This window comes from Rattus norvegicus, chromosome 7 (assembly GCF_036323735.1).
Source record: "Rattus norvegicus strain BN/NHsdMcwi chromosome 7, GRCr8, whole genome shotgun sequence".
NCBI lineage: Eukaryota > Metazoa > Chordata > Mammalia > Rodentia > Muridae > Rattus > Rattus norvegicus.
In genome coordinates, this window is record NC_086025.1 from 3,370,639 (window position 1) to 3,383,793 (window position 13,155).

General features: G+C 36.7%; 1 protein-coding gene across 1 annotated transcript; it reads right to left on the reverse strand.

The window, feature by feature from the left end:
- Window positions 1-941: 941 nt before the first annotated feature.
- Window positions 942-1,877, reverse strand: Or6c203 (olfactory receptor family 6 subfamily C member 203). Its single transcript, NM_001001357.2, has one exon. It carries the CDS (start codon window positions 1,875-1,877, stop codon window positions 942-944), a length of 936 nt encoding a protein of 311 aa, NP_001001357.2.
- Between the last annotated feature and the right edge of the window lie 11,278 nt (window positions 1,878-13,155).

Sequence of the window (13,155 nt, forward strand, 5' to 3'; positions counted from 1 at the left end):
TATTCATAAAGTATCATGTGATGCCTTGATAGAAGAAAACACTGTGAAATAGTAAAGTCAGAATTTAAATGTTGTACCTTCAATATTAATGATTTCTGTATGATAAAAACATTCAAAATTTGTTTTCAAGTTTTCTGACTTATATAGTATGCTATCATTACCAATATCATCATGATACTTGCAACATCTCAGTGGAACTTTTGCCTTCTACCTACCTGTGATTTAATTAATCTTTCCTCAGCTTTCTCTTCCTCATTACCATTCTAGCTTCCGACAACACAAATCAATTCTCAACTTCTCTTCGGTCAGCCCTTCTACAACCCACATTCTTGACTCTCTGTCCCTGACTTATTTTAGCACAATTGTCTCTATCTTATCTATATCAAAAAATGATAGAACTATAGTGAAAAGTATTCCTGCTATGCATTTGCAACATTTTGATTATCTGCTCACTGTCTTATTTCCACTTCTCCTTTGTATTTCTGAGAGTACATGGTGGGGAGGAAGTTTGATTGTGTTTTTTTGTTTGTTTGTTTTTTTCTTTTATTTGTGTCCTCTTCTGTTTTTAGGACCTAAATAGTACCTACCTTAGGAACAATACACACTAATATCTATTAAATGGGTTAGCAAATTAATCAATTGAAAGTTTTGAATTAGAAGAAACAATGGTGACTTACTTTTTTTGCTTAAGGTCTAAAAGCTGGCAGTCCCTTCTCTGTTTTATTTTACTTTATCATTTTCTGGTATTCTTTATTTTCAAGTGAAACAGGGTTATGATTTCTGAAAGCTATTAGCACATATGGAAGGTTATGATCCTAATAGAGGTTTGTGGGAGCAGGAATGTCTGTTGAATACAATGAGAAAGTGTGTTCAGGAAAAATCAACTTGACTAAGAAGTTTGGGAAGTTTACCGTTGCTTGGTTACTGGGTTTCGCCCTGCCTTATTTCTTGAAAAATGCTATAATTCTTTTTATTGAATCACCGAAGGTTTGCTTGACTTGCCTGTTTCTAAGTGTGTAGATGAAGGGGTTTAGCATAGGGGCAATGGAAGTAGTGAGAACCATCACACCCTTATTGATGGCCACCTCCTTTTTTGCAGATGGCTTGATGTAGATGAAGATGCAGCTGCCATAGGTGATAGAAACCACAATCATGTGGGAAGAACAGGTAGAAAAGGCTTTTTGCTTTTGTTGGGCAGAAGGGAATCTAAGAATTGTCTTGATGATATTAACGTAGGGGAGAACAACACACACCAGCGTTATAATGAGAGTCCGTACAGCACAGATGAGAACTGTGTGCTCCATGAACCAAGTGTCTGAACAAGAGATTTTAAGGAGAGGGGAAGCATCACAGATAAAATGATCAACGATATTAGAATCACAGAACTGCAGATTTAGGCCGAGGCTAAGTGGGGGAATTAAAATAAATAAGCCAGCTACCCAACAACAAAACACAAGTCTTCTGCAGACAGCGGTATTCATGGTAGTCAAATAGTGCAGTGGCCTGCAGATGGCCACATAACGGTCGTAGGACATAGCAGCTAGAAGGAAAAATTCAGTTACACCAAAGAGGTCGGTAAAAAATACTTGGGCAACACAGGCATTATAGGTAATTGTTTTGTCACCTGTTGCTATGCTATACAAGTATCTGGGGATGCTTGCAGATGTGAAGGAGATCTCTAAGACAGCAAAGTTTTTAAGGAAATAATACATGGCTGTTTTAAGGTGAGGATCCACTAAGATGAGGGAGATGATGGCCAGATTTCCAGTTATGCTCAGTGAGTAGGTGAAGAAGAGAATGATAAAGATAAGAACCTGCAGTTGTTGGTTATCTGTCAGTCCAAGTAAGATGAAGGTTGTGACAGTGTGGTTCCTCATCTTTGGTTTCTGATTTCTTTTAGATCTGCATAGAACATTTAGTCTTTTAAATACACATTCTTCTTTAAATTTGCCAGATTTTTCTTATTCATTATACCTCAAAAAATTACCCTTTAAATGCATGTTGTGGAAGGACTTCTAACTCCTTGGGTTCTGTTATTTTATATGAAGCAAAAACCCCATTTGGCTCAACAATTTTCAAGATTGGATAGAATTTTATGATACATTTTTCCAAATGTGTTGCTCCTTTGAAAAGTGCTGAAACAAGATGGACAGTGTGAGTAAACTTTCCGCAATACAGACACTTCTGGTCTCTCTTGGAACTTTGTACTCGAAACATTTAATTTAGTTTACTGAAATTTTATGTTTTTCTCCTGAAGACTTGCAGACTTAACATTTATCAATATACAGTGCATGCATACATATCAATTCAGCTATGTGTACCACATGCCTATAAACACCCCCACGCCCCGCACACACTTCCATAGTTGTTCCCATGATACTGCCTCCTTATTGGGTTTCTCTGTCCCTTAGTGATCACTTAAGAATTCAAGGTTGTACAAAGCAGAGAAACCTTTAAAGTATGATATAATTATCCAGAGAACACACATCCTCTCAAGGAATACTTTGAAAATAAATTACAAATATGTAGTCTATGATGATTCCCTATCCCATCACATTACATTTGAATCTACTTTTCACACATAGACTAGCCTTAACCTCAATATAACACATGGAATGAAAGAATAAGGAAAATGACTAATCCAATTTAACAGAAAATATTGTGACACAATTGAGTACATATGTATATGTAAATGGTATCATTTAATTTGGAATGAACATTTGCAAATTCAGTTAGAAACAATGGCTTTTCTACAAATTATGAGGTTGTGAGAGTCGATTTGATTCTTTTGTTTGTTTTAGACTGTTGACAAATGTTATTAAAATTTTATGTTTTTACTTAAATAATATGGCATTTTCATCAGTTCTTAGGCCTTAAATTACCATTATTCAGGTGATCTCCATTATACCTATATCTCTATTTTTTCATAGCCATTTTAATTCTCAGTTGTGACATGACATATTAATTTGAACATATTTCAGACACAACCCATTCTAGTAACATGTTCTTTTCAAGAAAGGTAATATGCTTCAATATGTTCTACTTCCCTGTGACAGATTTTTAGCCACCACTTCCAACAGAACAAGAGTGCTCTATTCCCAACTTACCTGGTTGATTTTCATTTTTCCAGCTCTAGTCTAAAATCTTCCAGAGAGCTTCCTGCAAGTTTGACAACTGTGGTACTGGAAACTCCTGTCTCTGCAACCCTAAGAACCATTACCTGTTATTAATGCACAAAGAACACTGGTTTAGGAATCAAATCTTGGAATGTGGACCACCCCATCCCCTTTTTTATTATACAACTTGGCAGAACTCAGACAATTCCACATTGAACTGGTTGTCTAAGAAATGCTTCTAAATGTATTTGTCTATTGTGTATTTTCCAATCAGATATCTACAAAGATATTTCCTTTCTCTTTGGGTTTCTAATGCAAAACATTTTCATATGGACTTTGTTTATTTACATTTTGCATGAAGTCAAATTGGTAGTTAATTATATATTTTTTGGTAATTTTTTTAGTTAAAACTGTTTTCAGATAAGATATTCAGATATTTAATGCAGGGTGACTTCTAAAGTGCAATCCTCCAGTGTCAATCTCCTCTCAGGATTACACATATGCTTCACCAAAATTAATTACTTTGGTTCTTCGAGAGACCAACATTTGGCTTTATTTATTTTTATAGGTCAAAACAGAGGAATCACCTTCTTTTCCTTGGATGCTTTCAAAAATTTCTTCTACCTACTCTACATCTAGTCTCAGAGGGGACAGAGATCATGCCGTTGAGTTAAAGATTAACATTGTCACTGCTATTTCTTAGTAGTCAGTGTTATTGATGTAGCTAGCTGACCTTCGTTTATTCTATTTTCAAAATGGAATGAGGAGAGAGATTTCTAATGAGGTAATTCACTGTTCAACAATTTGTCATTCTTTGGGGATAGGGCATGGATATATTATTATTATCATTATTATTATTAATTATTATTAATTTGAGGTTCTTAATAAAGGTGAAAGATTTATCAACAGCTATCAAAATGTTTATTTATTTATTCTGTCATCCTTTCACATGATGAGATTTATAGGCATGTGTGACCAGCTGATTCTAACACTTAAATGCTATATATTATTATTATATAAAAGGTCCCCAGATTGCATTTATATATGCAAGGAAATTTTGTTATATAAATTAAAAGAATACTTTATAAAATATAGAAATTATCATATATTTATTCCTCATTTTATGAATTAAAGTTTTTCAAGGTATAAAAAAACTGAGATCAAACAAAGTAAATATAGTAAAGAAAAGAATATTGATTGTGACAGTTAATGTTAGATTTTATTGGTTGTTGAAGTTTGAAGTCTTAAAATACCTTCATCAAAATGATAATTGACATGACTATTCATATCATCTCCTAGTTACCTTTGCCACTGTCAAGCCTGAGACTGCTTGAGGATGCATGGACACCTTGCCAGAATCCATCTGTATTCAGTTTCTTGGACTTCCTTATTATACTGTTTAAGCCTTCTTCCTGTAAAAGAAAACCAACAAATCACTGATATGAAGGCTGCAGGATGTGAACAATGATTTCTACTTGTGATTCTTGTTACTCTGACTTATCAGAGCCATGAGCATCTTCTTCTAGCTTAACCTTTGCTTATTTGGTAAAGATGCGACTAACTAAATAAACATAATCCCTGGTGATGTACACTCACTAATGAATCTACAGAGTAACCTAATTTCAGGTTTAAAAAATTATGTTACACTGTTCTTCTTCAGAGACAGTGTCTTTGGAGACAGAAGGATACAACATTGTATAGAGTTCATCAGAACTATAGAAGAATCTGGTTATGTACGAATCTATAGGCTTAGACATAATACATAATACATAAACTGAAACAAACCTTAAGGGGAGATCTAATAAAAACCACATTTCTTATTTAAATCTTGTTATGTGAATCATTTAATATATTTGAGAAATTTTAATTAGTGAAGGAAAATGGAGAAAATATATACAATCACATAATCAACTTACTGCTTTTATTGTAGTAGTTTGTTATATAGTTGTATCAAAATGATTATAAGTACTACTTAAAGAACACTGAAAGACTTCTGGGTAAAACAGCATTTAGCAGCCTCATCCATTTAACTTTGTGAAAGAAAATAAGGCAGGATGGTTGAAACACAGGCATTTTTATTCCTTAAAGAAATCATAGTTGTAAATGGATGTTAACAATAGTAGCTGAGATTTTTTTTTTTTTTGAGAAAATAGGTGGGAGAGGCTATGGAAAGTTCTCAGCTGCCATCAGTGGCTTGGAGTAGGTTAGGGCAAACTACAGGAAATTCTTGCCTTAATAATTAGCTGGATGACCAAGGACTAGATGCATAATTGGGGTGGGGGACACCTGGGAGTTGAACACTGAAGCAGGACACTGTTATTGTCAGTAGAAAATTTCTGACATTGGCTTTTACCCTCTCTTCCCCATTCACATCAACACTGTGATGAGCTAGAGCAGAGTCTGGACCAATTGCCCTGTAAACTGTCATGGACACAGAGAAAGGGGATTTATGTATGAGACTAGGGGTTTGTGGCAATTTCTTTCATAAGGACAATGGGTGAGTTTGGCAGTAATGCACGTGAAGGGTTTCCCTCTTCCTTCTCCAAACTCCCTACAACTTGCACAGTTGAATACCATAGTGGGAGGGGATCTGAAGAACTCAAAGCTGAACAGAACCAATGGTCATGTATACTTAGGGGAGAGAGTAAGGGGACAGAAATGTGAGTCTGAGAACTGAGACAGTCTTGCTCTCAAAGTTCTCTGCCTAAGTCAGGAGGAAACTACAGAAAGGATCCCACTCTGTTTTCCCTAAACAGAGCTGTGGAACCCAATATATCATTAAAGAGGAAGTTGAACTGCAGTTGTGCTGTAGTGTGGGAAACTCTCTTCCAAAGGTAGTTGGTCTATATGCCATTGGAACAATACATAGTACTGATTTAGTTTTCCAGATTTAAACTAGAACTGTAAACTGTGTCTTCCCCACCAATGCAGTTCTCTACCTGAAATATCATACAGAGAGTTTAAAACCCATTCTACCAAGGGAAAAAATATTGCTTGATGTTATTGAAAAAAATCCTATATAATTCCATTATAGTTTACACTTCATTTATTGATAATTAAATTTTTATTGTTGAAAACTTTTGATAAGATTTAATTGAAATAGAATGATATAGTTTCTTATTTTCCTTTCTTCCTTCTAGCCCATCACAGATACCTTCATTCGTAACTCTTCCATGTCCTGCTCAAATAGGTAGCCTCTTTTTCTTTCTTGATTTTTATATATGTATAGATGTATGCACATGTACACACACTCACACAATCTCCTGATTCTGTTTTTGTTGTTTGCATACATATGGTTTAAGGGCTGACAACTCTACAATGGACAACCAACAAGAAAGCTCATTCCTTGAAGGGCTAATTCTCCCAGCAATCATAAACAGCCTGCAGTTCTTTGTCTATGGCTGGGACCCCATGAAATTTCCCTTCTTCCACATGAACATGTCTATTGATATTGATATTTTACAATCTTGTGCATGCATACATTTTTAGGAGAGCCTGTTGCAGAGCTCTGTGGTATTCTGACACTTACAGTCATTTTGCTCCATCTTCCATGATGTTCTAGAGATGTGATCATTGTGATGTAGATTTATCCACTGGCCCTGTGTTCCCTACCATCTATTACCCTTGCACTGCGTCCTGTTGCAGTTTTCTGTGATGGTCTCCATTTGCTGTAAAAAGAGCCCTTTTTTTTTTCCGGAGCTGGGGATCGAACCCAGGGCCTTGTGCTTCCTAGGCAAGTGCTCTACCACTGAGCTAAATCCGCAACCCCTAAAAAGAGCCTTTTTAAAATAAGGGGTGGTAGCTTCACTTATCTCATTTGCACTGGAAGTTAGTTAATGCGTAGACTTGTACCTGGACAAATACTGAGTTTGAGTCATTTATTGAACTCCCAGCCATAAATAGGATGTTTAATTTATCCCTCCAAGGTACATGTACAACCCATGAATAACTCTGTGTCCATCAAGACATGACTCTATACCCAAGAGACCCTAAAAATTCAACCAGAATTAAAAAGATACAATAAGAAGAAAATTATATATATATATATATGTATATATATTTATTCTATAGGATACCATGAAATGATCAAAATTATCAATTATGTAAATAAAAGGAGAAGAACATGTTAAAGGCATAAACAATGTACTTATTAAAATCATAGCAGAAACTTCTCTAAATGTAAAGAAGCAATCATATAGATAGGTTCAGGAAACATTTAAACACCAAATAGACAAGATCCAGACAATAACATCATATTATATTACAGTCAAAACTTTTTTTTTTTCTAAATGTGTTTCCCAGGCTGGCCTGGGACTAGTGATCCTCCTGCCTCTAACTCCTTCAGCAAATCCTACTGTGGTCCACCACCACAACCAGTCAGTCAAAACCTTAAGAATAGAGAATAAACCAAAAATAATGAAAGCCAGAAGAGAGAAGAACAAGTTACACATAAAGGCAAACACATCAGAATTCCTGCAAATCTCTCAATAGAAACCACAAATCAGGGACTAGACAAGGCTGCCCACTCTCTTCCTTCTTATTCAAAATAGTACTCGAACTTCTAGCCAGAGCAATCAGATATCGAAAGGAGGTCAAAGGGGGTAACAAATCGGAAAGGAAGAAGTCAAAATATCACTATTTGCAGATGATATGATAGTATACTTAAGTGATCCCAAAAGTTTCACCAGAGAACTACTAAGTCTGATAAAACACTTTAGCAAAATGGCTGGGTATAAAATTAACTGAAACAAAACAGTAGCCTCCCTCTACTAGAAGGATCAACAGGCTGAGAAAGAAATTAGACCAATGACATTCTTCACAATAGTCCCAGATAATATAAAATACCTCAGTGTTACTCTAACCAAGCATGTGTGAAAGAACTGTATGAAAAGAACTTCAAGTCTCTGAAAAAAGAAATTGAAGAAGATCTCAGAAGATGGAAAGACCTCCCATGCTCATCGATTGGCAGGATTAAAAATGGCCATTTTGCCAAAAGCAATCTACAGATTCAATGCAATTCTAATCAAAATTCCAACTAAATATTTTATAGCGATAGAACAAGCAAAATGCAAATTCATTTGGAATAACAAAAATTCCAGGATACAGAAAACTATACTCCACAATAAAAGAACTTCTGGGAGAATCACCATCCCTGACCTCAACCTGTATTACAGAACAAAAGTGATAAAAACTGTATGGTTATCGGCACAAAGACAGGCAGGTAAGTCAGTGGAATAGAATTGAAGATCCAGAAATGAACCCACATACCTATCCTCACCTGATATTTGACAAAGGAGCTAAAACCTTCCAATGGGAAAAAGATAGCATTTTCAACGAATGGTGCTGGTTCAATGGGAGGTCAGCAAGTGGAAGAATGCAAGTTGATCCATTCTTATTGCCCAGTACAAAGCTTAAGTCCAGTTGGCTCAAGGACCTCCACATCAAACCAGATACACTCAAACTAATAGAAGAAAAAGTGGGGAAGAGTCTATCACATGGGCACTGGGGAAAATTTCCTGAATAAAACACAATGGATTATGCTCTAAGATCAAGAATGGACAAATGGTACCTCATAAAACTGCGAAGCCTCTGTAAGGCCAAAAACACTATCTTTAGGACAAAATGGCAACCAACAGATTGGGAAAAGATCTTTAACAATTCTATATCTGACAGAGAGCTAATATCCAAAATATACCAAGAACTCAAGAAGTTAGGCTCCAGAGAGTCAAATAACCCCTTTCAAAAATGGGGTACAGAGGTAAAGAAAAATTCTCAGTTCAGGAATGTTGAATGGCTGAGAAGTACCTAAAGAAATACTCAACATCCTTAGTCATCAGGGAAATGCCAACCAAAACAACCCTGAGATTCCACCTCACACCACTCAGAATGGCTAAAAACTCAGGCGACAGCAGATGCTGGTGAGGATGTGGAGAAAGAGGAACACTCCTCCATTTTTGGTGGGATTCCAAACTGGTACAACTACTCTGGAAATCAGTCTGAATTTCTTCAGAAAATTGGACCTGAGGACCCAGCTATACTTCTCCTGGGCATATACCCAAAAGATGCTCCAACATACAACAAAGACACATGCTCCACTATGTTCATAACAGCCTTATTTTAATAGCCAGAAGCTGGAAAGAACCCAGATGCCCTTCAACAGAGGAGTGGATACAGAAAATGTGGTACATCTACACAATGGAATATTACTCAGCTATCAAAAACAATGACTTTATGAAATTCATAGGAAAATTTATTGAACTAGAAAATAACATCTTGAGTGAGTAAACCAGTGACAGAAAAACATACATGGTATGCTCCTACTGATATGTGGATATTAGCCCAAAATCTCAATTACCTACGATATGATCCACAGACCACATGAAACTCAAGAAGAATGATGACCAAAGTGTGGATGCTTCAGTCTTTCTCAAGAGGGGGAACAAAAATATTCATAGGAGGGGAGATGGAGGCAAAGTTTGGAGCAGAGAATGCAAGAACAAGCATTCCTTGGTGGCCCCACATGTGGCCCATATATATATATATATATATATATATATATATATATATATATATATATATATATATATATACAGCCACCAAAACCAGATAAGATGGATGTAGCTAAGAAGTGTATGCTGACAAGAACTCGATATAGGTGTCTCCTGATAGACAGAACCAGAGTATAACAAATACAGAGGTGAATGCTGGCAGCAAACCATTGAACGTTTGAATGGTTGAAATGTTCAACCTTTGAACAGAATGGCATCCCTGTTGGAGGATTTAGAGAAAAGAGCTGAAGGGGCTTGCAACCCCATAAGAACAACAATGCCTACCAACCAGAGCTCTTAGGGATTAAACTACTACCAAAGACTGACCCATGGCCCCATCTGCATGTGTGGCAGAGGATGTCCTTGTTTGGTACCAAAGGAAGGAGAAGCCCTTGGTGCTGTCAAGGTTGGGCCCCCAGTGTAAGGGAATGTCTGGGTGTGTGCGATGGGTGGTGGATGGGGAGGGGAACACCCTTATAGAAGGGGACGTATAGGGGACTTATGGACAGAAAACTGGGTGAGAGAATAATATTTGAAATGTAAATAAAATATGTCCAATAAAATTGTTTATATATATGTATATATGAAAATCTATTCAAGAAAATATTAACAAAACTAATGAAGAAATAGAACATAAGACTCTCATTAAAGTAGGAGCAAAAAGGGAGCAACAGACAGCAATAAATTTTGAATAAATCACTAGGACATACTTTAAAAAATATATTCTACCAAATTTGAGAATTGTTAAGAAGTATACATATGAAATTTACAAAAATTAGTGTCTTTAAGGATTCTATGGCAGCATTATAAGTTTGAGAAAGGTATAACTTTTATAAGGTTTTTCTAAGGGTTTGTATTCCTGAACAAATATATCATAATCAAGAAGCAAGTTGGAGAGGAAAGGATTTATTCAATGTACACTTCCATATTACTGTTCATCATCAGAGGAAATCAGGACAGGAACTCACACGAGGGCAGGAACCTGGAGGCAGGAGCTGATGCAGAGGACATGGAGGGATGCTGCTTGCTGGCTTGCTTTCTCTGGCTTGCTCAGCTTGTTTTCTTATAGAATTCAGGACGACCAGCCCAGGGATGGCACCATGCACAATGGATTGGCTTCTCCCCTCTTGATCACTAATTACGAAAATGTGTAACAGCTTGATCTCATGGAGGCATTTCCTTAAGGGAGTTTCCTTTCTCTGTGATAACTCTAACTTGTGTCAAGTTGACACACAAAACCAGCCTGTACAAGGTTTTTTATAATATTGGTCTTTTTCTTTTATTTTTAATCTTTGTGGGTTTCATATATATATACATATATATATATATATATGTTATATGAAATTATATATATGTATGTATTATATTGCATTGTGATCATATTCATCCCTTCAAACCTTGTACCATCACACTCCCACTGACTGCCTACTTTCTCCTAAATATATCTGTTCTATTTTCTTATCTTTTGAATTTTTGATGTGAGTCTTGTATAGGTAGCTGCCACTGCTCTGTGGCATGCTCAACAATCATGTCATATCCAGAAGATTGTGCTTCACAGAATTCCTTTCATATTCCAGTTGCTATAGTCTTTCTGTCCTTTCTTCTGTGTTTCCCGTGTGGGTGGTAATATTTGTGTACTATTTACTGTTAAGGACTCAACAATCATTTATTTTTAGCACTTTGTTAAATTGCAAATCTTTTTGTTTACCATTACCCACTAAAATGTAGCATCTATGATCAAGGATAGTAGCAGCACTATATCAGTATAAAAATTACACATGTAGAGGGCAGCTTGGCATATGTCCATTTAGCAAAACATCAGTAGTAAATCCCTCCTTGGAGCTGTGACACCTTAACCATAAGCTTTTGATGATTAAGTATGTATTCCCTCCCATGGTATCTCAGATACAATTAGAGAGTAGTTGATTACCTCAAAAACAGTCATACCTATATTGCAGCTGTTGGAACATCCTGGCCATCTCACAGTATTGTTGCATTCTGGCTTTATAATTTAGAAAGGCTGTTGATGAATTTTTCTCCTCAGAAGTTTGAATAGGACTACGAACACTAGCCAAAAGGGAGGATTAATTTAGTTCCAGCTTGATTTCTATTTGTGTTTTTTGTAAAACACGTGGTATCAAGATCAATTGCAACAGACTTTACTATTTCAGAGCCTCTAGAGGACTCTGTTGAATTAACTAAATAATTATTAAATCCCATCTCATGGTTTGCTACCTGCCTCAATCGTCAAGGTTCCCAAATAACACACACACACACACACACACACACACACACACACACACACACACACACACACAGCCTTTATATTTTAGTATGCCTTAAGCAGCACAATAGCTGGATGACTGTCTAGCTTCCATGCTGCTAGAATCTACCTTCCACTGATAATTCTGAGTTATCACTTAATCACTTCCATGTTCCATCTTGACTGCTCTTAACTCCAAGTCTAGATCACACTTTCTTGACCCAGAGCCCAGAGCACTCTCCTTGCTTCTCTACCCCATGATTTTCCTCTCTCCACACTCTCCTCGCATGTTGGATCTCTTTCTTTCTCTACTCCGGTTCAAAGTCCAGGACATCCTAAAATCCTGCCTCTGTCTGTCCTTCCCAGCTATTAGCTGCTGGTATTTTTATTTACCAACCAGGACCAACTGGGGGCAGGTTCTCAGAAGCCACATGCAGACCCTTTGTGCAAACAGTTTTTTGGGAGGACAATTAGCATTCAAAATATATGCAGCTCTAGGACTCTATAGACAACAACTCTCAGGGCAGTATGCAGCTGGTACTGGAATAGTCTACCTCCCAATCTATAGCTTCTGGGAGCAGCAAGATACCTTCTCCATTTGAAATAAAAATTAGGATTGTTTAATTAGCGTATACAGTAATATGCAGTTTTTCATCTATCCTGGATTTCTGCTATACCTCTCTGTATCTCCATTTAGGCTCTTCCCCCCTGGATTACCCATACATACTTTTTTAAAACTTAAAAACTATTTTTCTTTCATATAATACATCCTGACTACAGTTTCCCTTCCATCACCTCCTCCCAGTTCCTCTCCACCTCCCTTCTTTCCAGATATACTCCCCCTTAGCTTTCCTTCAGAAAAGAGCAGGCCTCTAAGAGATAGCACCCAAATAGGACAAAACAAGATACAATTAGGCAAGGTGAAAGACCTCAGATTGAGGCTCAACAAGGCAACCTAATAGGAGGAAAAGAGTTCCAAGAATAGACAAAGAGTCAGAGACACTCACTCCTACTATTGGGAGTTTCACAAAACCATCAAGCTAACAGCCATAACACATACACAGAGGACTTGGTATAGACCATTGCAGGCCCTGTGTTTATTGTTTTAGTTTCTGTGAACCCATATGAGCCCAGCTTAGTTGATTCACTGGGACACATTGTCATGGTGTCCATCCCCTCTGATTCCTACTTCTGTGGGATTCCCTGATGTCCAATTTAGACTCTGTCT